Source organism: Maniola hyperantus, chromosome 23 (genome assembly GCF_902806685.2).
Source record: "Maniola hyperantus chromosome 23, iAphHyp1.2, whole genome shotgun sequence".
In the NCBI taxonomy this organism is placed as follows: Eukaryota; Metazoa; Arthropoda; class Insecta; order Lepidoptera; family Nymphalidae; genus Maniola; species Maniola hyperantus.
Window position 1 is genome coordinate 9455724 of NC_048558.1, and position 14778 is coordinate 9470501.

Below are 14778 nucleotides of genomic sequence, written 5' to 3' on the forward strand. Positions count from 1 at the left end.
TTCGAAACTCCAGTGTTGCCATATAAAATAAAGTGATGAAATGATTGCAGTACATTTGCTAGCACAGATAGAAAACCAAATTATTGTACAAATATAATGGTCTAAAATGCTTTTTGTATAATTAACCTTCTATACGGAGGGTCCACTTCACCAGGGTTCAAACCTAAAACGTCTAACCTTTTTGAGTTTTAAGCGTTTTAAGCATGTTTTAACAGTGAAGGACAGCACCATGAATAGGGTAGGGGTAGTAACAATGACCAAGTGGACACTGTGCAATTTCGTATCATAAGAGGCTACCTGCACACTAATTCATCACCCTTATCGCCGGAAAGCTGCCAATCTAATTGCACATGCACAAGCATAAGAAAAAAATCTTTTTTCTTTACTGTTTTTGTGCTACAGTCCTTAATGGTTTATTATAAGTCCCGCAAATTGCTATTGCGCTAGAACCATGTCCCATTAACATCGAAATAACGTTATTTGTTGACGTATATTTAAGTAAAAATACCATCAGCTCGAAACTTCAGTCTAGTGCTATTGTCACTAAAATGGCGGCCACGCGCATTATCAATTTGCGGGACTTATACACTTCTTTTAGCATAATATTATGAATTGGAACTTTTAAGTGTTCTGGCACGTTCCTACATAATCTGTAGTAAAAATATATAGGGGTGGTACACAGTGACTCAATGTTTAATGTGCACAGTGAACCGTAGTTCATTGTGTACATCTTATAGTTGATATTGTATGATAATAATGGTTAAAATATGGAAGATAAAACTCAAAAGATATCTAACATAGATTATTAAATTAAAACATTCGTTTTAGTTTAGGGAGACACTTTTTTAGCGTTTAATAAAATAAAAAATAAAAATCTTTGGTGAGTGATTTTCATTATCTGTCAACGGCTGTACTCACGTATTTAGTCGGGCTAACGTCGATTAAACAAAGGCGCGAGCGAAGCGAGCGCGCTTTTTTTATACTTACCTTTTATTTAAACCTAAACAAAAAAATTGGTAAATTCAACAATAATTATTGGTCTGGAATGCAATAGGCACAGCTATACAAAAATCATAGACTTATACTGTATAAGACTTCAGTGTTGCTGTTTAATAAATGTTGACATGAAATTACGAACGCGCAGACTCGAAATACAATCGATGAACACATCCGTCAACCTCCGCCATTTGCGAAAGAAAGGCCGATCGCTGCTCTGCAGCGCAAGTGTCATCGGTTCGGATATGTCGAGTGATTGAAAATAGTTATTTTTCAGAATTAAACTGTGTACTCGTGAGTCGTGCTATCATTTAAACAGTTAAAATGATTGTGAGATTTTTGAGCATTCTGTGCTTCGGAGTTTTGGTGGCTTCGGCGCACAGCGTCGAGGGAAACAACGACAATGAAGGTAAGATCTAGTTACTTACTGCCCTAAAATGATTTATTTTGTTATTCTTACATAAAATGTAATAATTATCCGGTAATTAAACATTTCTCATGAATATTGATCTTTTTTCATTTAACTCTAGCATAGGTTTACCATTAAAAAACGAGCTAACAGTATAGACGTATGCGTATGTCGTATTTTATTTTGGTTTGTAAATTTAGATAGCTAGACGAAAGCGTGCACCGGGCCTTTTTTGTGGTGACTTTCGAAGTTGTCGTAAAGATTACAATACCTACGCGGTGCGATGGTGACCGTCTCGTGTAGGTGTACAGAACCGGCCAAACTACTTCTTGGCCTGCACAGTGCACACACGGGCGAGCCTATGTGGGCGTGCGCACAGGTTTCGCAGTTGATTCATTGTATTGTAGTTCCTCACTCCTCAATCCTCATAATCAGATACAGTTTGCACATGTTGCTGTGCATACAGATTTATAGACTAACCACTTTGTAGTCAGAGTGCAAACTCAACACTTACTTTAAGGTTTCTTCGCTGTCTTTGTCACAAAGACTACAGTACAAATTTAATAGTAGTGAAACAGCATTTTCTAGTCTTGTCTAAGTAGCTAAAGTTATTTGTAATATGTTATTTTAGTCTTGCTAGAATTTATAATAGATTCTTAGATCTAAGTATAGTATTAAACTATTGGTCTGGGTTAGAATATTAGTTTAGTAAGTACTTTGCTCTAACAATTAAACAATATTGTACGAAAGTACAATAATATAATACACCTAATTACTAGAAGTTAGCACCACAATACCTACAATTTATTAATCCTGGCTATGATGACCTTGTTTCTAATAATGTTGTTTGATTCATAAATGGACACCTCACAGTGTCATCAAAATAAATTTTTGCATATATATGTACATGGATTAAAAACTTTGCCTTTTTAGCGTAATTAAAGACTATTTGCTTACTCTATCTTAAATACTGAGTAAGCATGAGCACTTATTTCAACATTTTAAGGAGTTAGCCACAACAGTAAAAGTATGTAATGGGTTGAATTTTCAAATTAAGTAATAATCTTTGAAAGTACAGAAAATCTGTCTTTGCATTTAGTATTCTAATAATAGAAAAAAGAACTCTGTGTTACTCTTACACCTTTATCCTAATTTATAGGTGTATTTCTGAGTCATATTCTCCTTTGCTGAGGGTTGTGACCCCTCGTTCCATTACATAATGGTAGAAGTTTCCTTGGGATAATAATAAATATGAGGGTATTTACTTTAGATGTTTCATAAGTGCAAAGTTAAAAGTAGGGCAGCATTGAAAGCTCTGCAGAGAAAGGCAAATCAGTAGAGTTAAAAGTAAGCCCTGTATGCAGGGTTGTACCTCAGATCAGGCAGGCAGGTTTATGTATAGTAAGACAGAAATGTGTGCACAGAACTGTGCAGGCATTTTATAAGATACACACTTCATTTTACCTGCACTGTTTAATTGATCAGGTAGATTCTTCTTTTTGGATTCAAAGTGACATCAATTTTAAAAAGTATTTTGGAAGAACTATGTTCATCATTTTTTAGGCTTCCGTACATCAAAAGGAAAAACAGAACCTATATAGGATCATTTGTTTTTTGTCTGTCTGTTAACCCTAAATTCACGGTTTTCAGATTTTTCCCTAAATGTCAGCTATAAGATCTACCTACCTGCCAAATTTCATGATTCTAGGTTAACGGGAAGTACCCTGTAGGTTTCTTGACAGACAGACGGACAGACAGACAACAAAGTGATCCTATAAGGGTTCCGTTTTTCCTTTTGAGGTACGGAACCCTAAAAAAAAGAAAAAAAGTATTGCTATTTAACTAAGTTCCCACAGGTTTACAGGAAGTTGAAGATCTAATGGCAATTCAATTATGAAGTGCATGTGAGCATCAGAAGATACAAGTTGAATGAACAGACTTAATGGTGCAAATAAACAGTTTCAAGTTGCATGAATCCTTTTGTTGTTGCTTAGTTTTAACTTAGATATTTTATGCTTATTTAACCTTTGATATTGTGTAGGTAGTAAGCTGTGATAGCCTAGTGGTTAGGACGTCCGCCTTCTAGTCGGAGGTTGGGGGTTCAAATACTGGGATCAAGTTATTAAATATCACTTGCTTTAACGGTGAAGGAAAACATCGTGAGGAAACCTGCATGTCTGAGAGTTCTCCATAATGTTCTCAAAGGTGTGTGAAGCCTACCAATCTGCACATGGCCAGCATGATAGACTATGGTCAAAACCCTTCTCACTCTGAGAGGAGAACCATACTTTGTAGTGAGCCAGCGATGGGTTGATCATGATGATGATTGTGTAGCTACCTAAGACCCATTACGCACAGTCGACTAGTCGCCGGTGCGTAATCGGTCTTATACAAATCAGTAATAAAAAATTAATATTTGCAAGTGCTTCTGGCATCAGTTTTCCGCTCCACTTTTACTACTATGTACCTACTAAATATTTGATTTTATGGATATCTTGTAGGACAGACGAGTGTAAGACCTAATGTTTCTTGGAAGTTTTTTATCTTTAACATTGACTGTATCTACTAGTGGAGTAAAATTGTGAGTGTTAATTTTTTGAATTTTTAACTGGTTCAATTCCCGGGTGAGACAAGCGAATTTTAGAAAACCTTTGAATACAGTTTTGTTTCTTTTTAAATATATTAAGGGAATAAGGGAATGTTTCCTTGGAGTCATCCGGTAGTTGCCCTGGAGGGCCCATACTTTTTTTCCACCCTGTAAATATTAAAAAAAAATACTATCTTGGTTATCTACAGTATGAAATGACCAAGTAACAACTTTAGTCATACAATAGACTGACACATTGTATGATTCAACATGATCATTATTCTGTTTAAAAATAAAGATTTGATTAGTTTTGTGTAACTATGACTTCGGCACAAGGCACACCGGCAGGAGACGACGTGGCGTCTCTAGAATAACAATATTTTTGATGACAACTGAAACCAAGCTTTATTTTTTACGAGATAATGCCCTTGACTCCGTCCTAAACTAAATCCACGGATTTAGGTTGTTAAAAATCCCATGGGAACTCTTTGATTTTCCGAAATAAAAAGTAGCCTATGTTACTCTCTTTACCACTGATGTCGCAGTTTTATATCTTCGCAAAAATATTCGTCGATATGTTGCTCCGTTGCGGCGTGATTGAAGGACAAACCAACAAACAACCATTTTCGTATTAATTTTATATTATGTGTAGTGATTGCATACTAGCATGTGACACCTGTCAGTGACGTCGAAGCCTCGACGTTTTTTTCGTCGTGAACTGTAGTTCCACTGTATAGTTTCAATCGTCCTGTTATAAGTCCCGCAAATTGCTATTGCGCTGGAACCATGTCTCATTAACATCGAAATGACGTCATTCGACTACATATTTAAGTAAAATATACCATCAGCTCGAAAGTTCAGTCTAGTGCTGATGTCACTAAAATGGCGACCACGCGCATTAGCAATTTAAGGGACTTATAACTTTAATAACTACGGTAACCAGTCCAGAAGAAAATGGACTAGGTATCCCAAAACACTAGGAAGGTTTGTCGCCCTACAGCATTTAGATCATTATTTATATTCTAGACCGGACTATCCGCTTACGTAGGTCAACGTTAAGGCTCGGCGACGTGACTGACTTACAAATTCTCATAATTAGCTATTTAAATGTTAGGACGGTGTATCCCTTAGCTCATTTTGTTATCCCCTGTGAAATAGAAGTTTTTGAAATATATTATTTTTAAAATATATCGCCATCCAGCCATTCGTCGCCAGCATCTTGGTACCTCTAAAGGAACCCTTATAGGATTATTACGTTAACTGTCTGTCTGTCTGTCTGTCCGCCTGTCTGTCTGTCGTATCTGTCAAGAAAATCTATAGGGTACTTCCCGTTAACCTAGAATCATGAAATTTGGCTGGTAGGTAGGTCTTTTAGCACAAGTAAAGGAAAAATCCAAAAACTGAATTTGTGGGTACATCACACAAAAAAATAATTAAAATGACTGTGTTCATGAACAAATTAGTATTTTCAATTTTCAAAGTAAGATAACTATACTAAGTGGGGTATCATATGAAAGGGCTTACCTGTACATTCTAAAACAGATTTTTATTTATTTTTATGCATAATAGTTTTTGATTTATCGTGCAAAATACCGAAAAAAATACACGAGTACAGAACCCTCAGTGCGCGAGTCTGACTCGCACTTGGCCGGTTTTTTAACAGCTATGTGCCCTTCCCGTTGCCACTTCAGCTTCGCAACGCGCTGAGCTGTGTCGGTTTCTCTTGTTCTCCTACGGAACGGATCTCCTCATTTCTGATTTGATCACGTAGAGAAACTCCAAGCATAGCTCTCTCCATCGCCCGCTGAGTGACTCTGAGCTTTCTTATGAGGCCCATAGTTAGCGCCCATGTCTCGGATCCAATGTAATTCACTGACAACACTCACCGATCGAAGACTCTGGTCTTCAAGCACTGCCTTAGGCTGCCTCAAAGTGAGATACGCGTCGTATCGTACAGTACATGGCCTAAAGTAATGTACATCGGCCTTTAGAATAACATTTCGGTATTGTAGAGCGCGCGTTGTCTCTGTCACTCATTCATACCTATATGTTTTGTCGGTCTTAACGATAGAGACAGTGCTCTACAAATTTGCTATCTCCTTCTAAAAGTCAATGTATATTACTTTCAGCCGCGTACTGTACTCAGTTAAAGGCAGCCTTATAGAAAAATTCTGTTCGCTAATAAGTAAGATCAATAATCATAAAGGCGCTTAGATCGCCTACGCTTGCGTCTCTAAATTTTATTGCCTGCTCGAATGAAAAGAATACTTACCTAAATCATGTTATGATGTTATTTTTATTAGCTTTCTTAAATATCAGAGGGCAACGACCGCGTTTATTTATGTTATTGCAATTTTATTGTTTTCTGCATTGGCGTTTTGTGGTTCAAGACATTGTCTATGGAAATCATAAAATTCCATCGCAGTCCGTTAGGTATCCAGTTCTGTATACCTACCTATTTTGGATGATATCGTAGGCGCAAGTACGTTAGCACTATTATATATTCTATGGCGCAAGGCATGGGTTGGACCCCCAGCGCGATTCTTTCTCAAACTAAGCTTTATTTTGTTAAGGATAAAGGCGGCGGCATATTATCCTGACGTGCCCAAGCGCGCCGCGTGTCCTCCGTATTAGTACCTTATACCTTACCTACAAAAACGGTATGTCAAAGTACATAAAGCTTAGTTTAGGTAGTTATCTAAAAGTCTAGATGTACCTACTAAGTCCCAATCTAAGAGATTTTCCCACATTAATTTATTGCAGCCTATTATATTGTCAGCCCAAACTATTAGCAAGCTGAAGTGGCAGTGGGCAGGTCTTGCGGCAAGCCTGTCGTAGAGGCGATGGTCGTTGGAGCCGGAAAGTCCTAGAGTGGAGACCGCGTAGCAAGCGTTGTCGGACGTCCACAGGCTGATGATGATCTCTTCAGAATGCTAACTATCTCAGATCGGTTTAGTGCTTAATCGTGAAACTAACAAACAAACACGCAGACGTTTTCATATGTAAAGTGTCGATTAAAGTCGACTAACGGACTAATGGAATGTATTTTTGTAATATTTATATTACAATGTTTATAGATCGAACTAAAAGTGTGTTGGAAGGAAATTAGAGCTAAATAAATGTGTCAACGCGAACACTCCTGTATTCCTCCTGTAGTATGTCCAACGTTCCCTTAAAGCTTCTCACATACTACCGATAATATTCAACGAACGTAGCAAAAGAAATACAAGATCAACCGATTATCCGATTTTTGATGGAGAAAAACAAACCAGTCCAGTGCGAGATGGACTCGCACAAGAAAGGAATCGTACAAGATATATAACACTATGGACATTTTAGGGTTCCGTATTTATTTGCATGGCGGACATATTGATTTTTTTAAATATGTTGTGATGTGAAGTAATGTGAAGATGTACAACAATAGAAATGCATACTGAAAATTTTAACTCTCTACCTATTACGGTTCATGAGATACAGCTCGCTGACGATACAGACAGACTCGCGGTGACAGGGGCCCATTAGCACCCTTCGGGTACGGACCGCTGAAAATTAATCAAAGGACACAACATGCTAATGCAGACTACAGACTGCTGTGGATGATTTTTATAAACTTACTAGCGACCCGCCCCGGCTTCGCATGAGTGCAATGTAGATATTAATGTGGTAGGGTGAGTTCATCCTACTTTTTCCGTATAATATTTGTTAACTTTCGATGGATGCTTGATTTTTTCCGACATTTTGTACAAATATCGTTATATTTCAACAAATTAACACAAACCAGTATTAAACTATACCTATAAACCTTCCTCTTGAATCACTCTATCTATTGGTGAAAACCGCATTGAAATCCGTAGCGTAGTTTAAAAGATCTACGCGTTCATACATACAGACAGCGGGAAGCGACTTTATTTTATACTATGTAGAGATTTTCACCAGTGTACGCACACTACGCAGCGCAGTAGTCTGCGTAATATTAGACAGACCGTTGTTGATCAAAGATCGCGATCGATCTCGGGCAAAATGCGGTTGTCTGCGTTCGCTCTACTTCTAAAGTTAGAGATAATATTAATAAGTATAACGTATCATTAGTAAGGGGAATGAATGACATACATAATAACGGTCTCAAGTTTCCGGGACATTCAGTTTCCGTCTAAATCACTTTGCAGTTATTAATAATCTCGAAAGAGGTAGACATAGGAGAATTTCGACTTTACGTGGTGCACGACTTTTAAATCTATATTTACAGAAGTAGATAGAAAAAGAAAGAAATCTATATTTATACTGACTGATCTATCGACGCACAGCTCCAAAGTATTGGACGGATCGGGCTGAAATTTGGCATGCAGATAGCTATTATGACGTAGACATCCGCTAAGAAAGGATTTTGAGAATTCAACCCCTAGAGGGATAAAATATCGGTTTGTGTTTAATCCACGCAGACGAATAGAATAGAATAGATTTTTATTCAAATAAAATTTTACAAGTGCTTTTGAATCGTCAACTAGTTTAATTTATCACTGGTTCGGAATGCCGTTCCTACCGAGAAGAACCAGCCAGAAACTCGGCGGTTGTTCTTTTGAAGAGATCAATTTGCAATATTATTATACTATACTGTACAAGCAATTGCAGCCCCGTGCATTGCTGGAGCGAGTCAAATTCAAGCTTTCTTATCAGAAGTCGCGAGCATAAGCTAGTAGAATATACATATAAATAGATTTAAATTTACAATGTATAGAAATACTTATAATTTTAAAGCCGTCAAATAGGTCTTAACCTAAGTGGTCAGATATGAGATAATAGTCATAATGGACTAAGATTCAGCGCGTGCCAGACCTTCGCAATTTAATAAAAGCTGAAAGTTTCTCTGCGTATTGTCCCCAACACGGGGAGGCAATTGTCTGGCAATACGAATGTATGTCTGGGATGTATAAAATGGGTACATACCACGATTATTTTTTATTTTTAACCGACTTCAAAAAAAGGAGGAGGTTCTCAATTCGTCGGAATCTTTTTTTTTTTTTTTTTTTTTTTTTTTTTTTATGTATGTTCCCCGATTACTCAAAAACGCCTGGACCGATTTTGAAAATTCTTTTTTTGTTTGAAAGGGTATACTTCAAAGTTGGTCCCATTTCAATTTGGTGAAGATCTGATGAACATCTTCGAAGATAGATACTGGAACTCCTCAACGGATAAGAGTAAATTGCTCGCGATCAGTGTAATAGCTTAGTAAACAGTAGATTTTTAACCAGTCATAGCATAATTCCATGGGGCCACTAAAAATTGTGAAATAAAAATTTTTTACAAAAAAAATAAAAACCGACTTCGTTACATAAACACTAAAAATTGAAAAATAATTTAATTTATTACCGAATATATTATGTATACAAGAGTTAATATAGTTCCATAATAATATTTTTTGGGGTCGGTGCCAATGAGGTGCCATTGTGGAGTCCCATAAAAATATGAAGTCTAGACGATTCGCGCAGCTAAAGCTAATTGGCACCGGCACCAAAAAGTATTATTATGGAACTATATTAACTCTTGTATACATAATATATTCGGTAATAAATTAAATTATTTTTCAATTTTTAGTGTTTATGTAACGAAGTCGGTTTTTATTTTTTTTGTAAAAAAATTTATTTGTCGATATGTCCACCCAATAGCACGGGTCGTGGTCACGACGGGACTGCGGCCGGCGGTGCTGCGAGAGATGAACTTCGAGCTGTCAAGGGCAGTAGCGAACTACCCTCTTTCTTGTTCTTAACGCTGGAACTTCACGATCACTTTATTACCTGTTATCTCCCAAAGCCACCACGACCAAAACAAATATCCAAACAAACGTTCCCCCCAGTGTTGGGGACAATACGCTGAGAAACTTTCTGCTTTTGTAAAATAACGAAGCTCTGGCACGTGCTGGCTCTCTCTCTTCAAAGGAGTATTTTGCAATATGATGACTAGTACTATGACTGATAGGTACAGGTTGATAGGTAGTTCCTATCATTTGACACACAAACTGTTATCAACTAATCGCGTTTCGCATGAACCAAATTATCCACGCCAATTGTACCTATATGATATTTTGTTAGATGAACTATACTGTAACTAATGTTAATGGGCTGATTACACCTACCGAGTAGTGAAGCGAGACAGTAAAATGTCACTCGACCGAGACAGTGCTGTGGTGGCCGTTTATACGTATTTCGAAATTGCGCCGAGCACTCGTAAGTGTTTATACCAACCGAGTACTCGGCCGAGGACACTGACTCCCCACTGTACTCGTTAGGTGTAATCGTACCATAACGCAGGGCCACGACCTTGTCGCATAAGCGACGAATAACAATAAAGTAAACTGAACATAGTCAGACAATCCGTACCTGCGCGCAACGGTCTGCCAATCAGCATAAGGCCAGCAGCGTGAAGGACTGTGGTCTAAACCCTTCTCATTTTGAGATGAAAACCCGTGCTTAGTAGTGAGCGGCGATGGGTTGATCATGATGATTTTAGCGAGCAAACGAGCAAGCGAGTCACCTGATATTGAGTGATTATAGCCGCAGTACCAGAGGAACCGCCAATTCGTTGCCGGCCTTTCAGGAATTTGTTGGTCCGCCTCTTGCTAAATTGTATGATGGTAAAACATACACAGCTAGCTACTAGCTAGCTATTCACCAGTGGCGTGCACAGGAGTTCAAGCCAGGGTATGCATTTAGGTATGAACTTATTTTACGGCAGGTAAAATGAAAAATAAGCATTGATTTATTACAATGAGGGTAAGCAGTGCGTTTATGCCTCTATGAGCTGCATGCCACTGCTATTCACGATATACTGGACCTTGTTGCGCGCCGGTACGGATGGTTGTGGTACCAGCGCGCAACGGTCTGCCAATCCGCATTTGGCCAGCAGCGTGGTGGACATGGCGTTTGTCATGGCCTTGGAGGCGTGAGGAGGGCATGTTTCTGTTTGCCTTTCGTCTCCGTCTATTGTTGTAGACTAGACGCTATGCGAGTGGCGCGTTATTCCGCACCGTTATGCTCTTGAAGCAATTGTCTTTAGCCTCTTTAAGCTGTCTTTGTTTAATGAGGCCCGAGATATTACAGCCTTTATTATATCCACTTTACTTTATATTTCTTTGAACCCATAGGCATGCCGGTTTCCTTACAATGTTTTCCTTCACAATTAAAGCAAGTGATATTTAATCACTTAAAACGCAATAAAATTCCGAAAAGTTAGAGGTGCGTGCCCGGGATTGAACCCCGACCTCCGAATAGAAGGCGCTTTCTAATCCAACTAACATACCTAAACTTCGTGTAAATTAGTTATCAGCAAAGATAGTTCGGATCTCGCCGCGTGGCGTCCCAATTTCATCACGGTTACACAACTTCAGGGCACTCCCGCGGGTAATTTTGAGATTCTACGCACTATTTCGCAGTCTATTTTACGGTTATTGATTATAATAATTATACTCTAATGTTGCTTTGAACTATGTCTTTATACAGTAGAGTGAACTAGAGCACAGCTCACGACAGTTGCGGCGAGACAACGCTCTACAAAGCCGAAATATCATTCTTAAGGCCGATGATGTACATTACTTTCTGCTACGTACTAGTGCGTATTGTCTATTACACAAACCATTTCAAGATAAAAAAACCGGTCAAGTGCAAGTCAGGCTCGCACAACGAGGGTTCCGTACAACAGTCGTATTTTTTCGACATTTTGCACGATAATTCAAAAAATATGATGAATAAAAATAAATGAAAATCTGTTTTAGAATGTACAGGTGAAGACCTTCCATATGATACCCCACTTGATATAGTCACTCACTTCGAAAGTTGAAAATACTAATTATTAGTTCATGACCACAATTTTTTTTGTGTGATCTAACCCTAAATTCACGGTTTTCAGATTTTTCCCCAAATGTCAGCTATAAGATCTACCTACCTGCCAAATTTCATGATTCTAGGTCAACGGGAAGTACCCTGTAGGTTTCTTGACAGACAGACAGACAACAAAGTGATCCTATAATGATTCCGTTTTTCCTTTCGAGGTACGGAACCCTACAAAGTATAAAAGGGTAAAATAGGTAAAATAAAAATTAAATTAAAAATTAAAAGAAACCCCTGACACGAAAACCTCTAAAAAGTAATAACTAATAAGTAAGTATGTATTTAAGCTTTTAGTTTAATGTAAATAATAAAGTTTTTATTCAAGCGCTCGTTGCGTCGGGGGATCGCTAAAGAAAACAGAAATTATTCTGTCTGCAACAGATGACTTTCACAGCTGTTTCTGTTACCTCTAGCGGTCCCCTGACGCGACGAGCGCCTAGATAAAAACTTTACTATTTATATCAATTACTATTAAAATTATTAAAGCTGTGATAGCCTAGTGTTTCGGACGTCCGACTTCTAATCGGAGATCGGGGGTTCGATCCCGGGCACGCACCTCTAACTTTTCGGAGTTATGTGCGTTTTAATTAATTAAATATCACTTGCTTTAACGGTGAAGGAAAATATCGTGAGGAAACCTGCATGCCTGAGAGTTCTCCATAATGTTCTCAAAGGTGTGTGAAGTCTACCAATCCGCACATGGCCCGCGTGGTAGACTATGGCCAAAACCCTTGTCACTCTGAGAGGAGACCCGTACTTTGTAGTGAGCCGGTGATGGGTTGATCATGATGATGATGGTGACTTAAAATTATAACTTAAACGGCCAATACAAACTTACTTACTATTATTTTTACTTTTTACAGGTTTTTGGATCAGAGGTTTTTTAAATTTTTTATTTAATTTTTTCAGGCCAGAAATCCAAGGAGTTCCCACGGGTTCCTAGTTTGAAATAAAGTTTTGTTTATCGCATTGAAAACTGTAAATGATAACATAAGATGTTAATACCAGAAACTGTTGAACAAAAAACGATGATGCATCATATGTACGTCAATGTTTATATTACACCACTCTGCGAATATGGTATGTTTTATACATATCACATATTATAAAACTAGTTTTTAGGGTTCCGTACCCAAACGGGTAAAACGGGACCCTATTACTAAGACTCCGCTGTCCGTCCGTCTGTCACCAGGCTGTATCTCATGTACCGTGATAGTTAGACAGTTGAAATTGTCAGAGATAGTGTATTTCTGTTGCCGCTATAACAACAAGTACTAAAAAACAATAAAATAAATATTTAAGGTGACTCCCATACAACAAACGTGATTTTTTTGCTTGGTTTTATAGATACATAGCTGATGGCTGCGACTTCGTCCGCGTGGAATTAGGTTTTTAAAAATCCCGTGGGAATTCTTTGATTTTCCGGGATAAAAAGTATCCTATGTCACTCTCCAGGTCTTTGTCTATAGCCATGCAAAAAATCACGTCAATCCGTTGCACCGCTGCGACGTGATTGAAGGACAAACCAACAAACAAACACACTTTCGCATTTATAAGGGTACTGATGGTACGGAACTTTTCGTGCGCGAGTCTGACTCGCACTTGACCGGTTTTGTCACTGATGGCCTGGCGGCTACGACGACTTGGTAGATTATGTTGAATTTGACTCGTTAAACTCAAGATAACCGTGTTTGCCTAGTGGTTACTATTTATAATCTTAAATAGTACATTACCTGTGCGGTGTGACCTAAGTAACCAATTTTGTTTAAATCAATAGTAGGTACTTACTAAGTATTTTATTTAACAATCCCATGGATACTTTTTGATGCACGCCATCTTTGTACTAAATAAATAATACCCGCAATTATTTCATCTGCGTGGATTTAGATTTTGTAAAAATCCCGGGGAAGGACATAGGCTACTTTTTATCCCGGAAAATTGAAGAGTTCCCACAGGATTTTTAAAAACCTAAATCATCTAGTAATTTATAAAAAGTAAAAATTGTTTGAATCACTGAGCCTGAGGTCCCCAATATTGAGCGTCATTTGGCTTGGGGACAATTCGTTTCGGAATGTCCCAAATATTCCCATTGATGTTAATTGTTTTCCATTAACGTTAACCCCGGCCTGGAAACAAGTATCGACTCATCAAGCAAAACGTCTGGGAGGAGACAGTGTTCTCGCTCGATGCAAAGAGCTGGGCTGATGCTGGAGACAATTGGACAATACGGCTTTAGAGTGTCAGGCTTTCTAAGTAGGTACTAAGTAGGCTGATATTTTGCACACTGACAACATAAGGCGATTTAACCCGTGGAAAAGACAACACGTAAAATAGAACATACCTCACCTTAACAAATCATACTATAGTCACAGAGTACTCGTGTGCTATAGTCAAGTTTTCTTCTTTACTTTACTTAAAATGGAAACCACTTCTCACTGAAATGCGCAGTGATACACTATACGCGGTCCAAGACAAGACAAGATCGTATATCTTGTTACCGCGAACTGAATGAAATTATGGTATGAGTAAAAAATTAACTCAAAATGGTCTAAAGGTCGGCACCGCAGGGAAAATCGTTTCTCCGAGAATGTTTCTGCGACTTGTTTATCTTTTAAGCCATCTAAGGAAAACTAAGATACACACAACTTGTTGACGACTTCATGAGTGGACCTAGTGGGCGGGTATTTTGGCAGAGCGAACGTTGCGTTGCGTATATTGTAACATCTCCCCTTTGAAGGGTACGGGTTGCATTGGTTTTTGATTCACATAGCAAATAGTAAATACATATTATATCTGAGTTCGCTTGTTTAGTTTCATGTGATAAAACGATATTTTGCTGCGGATTTGATTGTGATATTGATATTCGAATTGAGAGAGCAAATACAAACAGTATAAAGAATCAACGT

At 38.1% G+C, this 14778-nt stretch overlaps 1 protein-coding gene across 3 annotated transcripts in view; it reads left to right on the forward strand.

Annotated features, from left to right (window-relative positions):
- The first annotated feature begins 1157 nt into the window (after nucleotides 1-1157).
- The window catches only part of Cals (calsyntenin 1), a 229387-nt gene continuing 215766 nt past the window's right edge, over nucleotides 1158-14778 (forward strand). For all 3 annotated transcript variants that reach the window (XM_034981127.2, XM_069506515.1, XM_069506516.1), the window contains exon 1: nucleotides 1158-1405. In XM_034981127.2, the coding sequence (XP_034837018.1) occupies nucleotides 1321-1405 (85 nt within the window). In that variant the 5' untranslated portion in view covers nucleotides 1158-1320. The remainder of the gene's footprint in view (nucleotides 1406-14778) is intronic.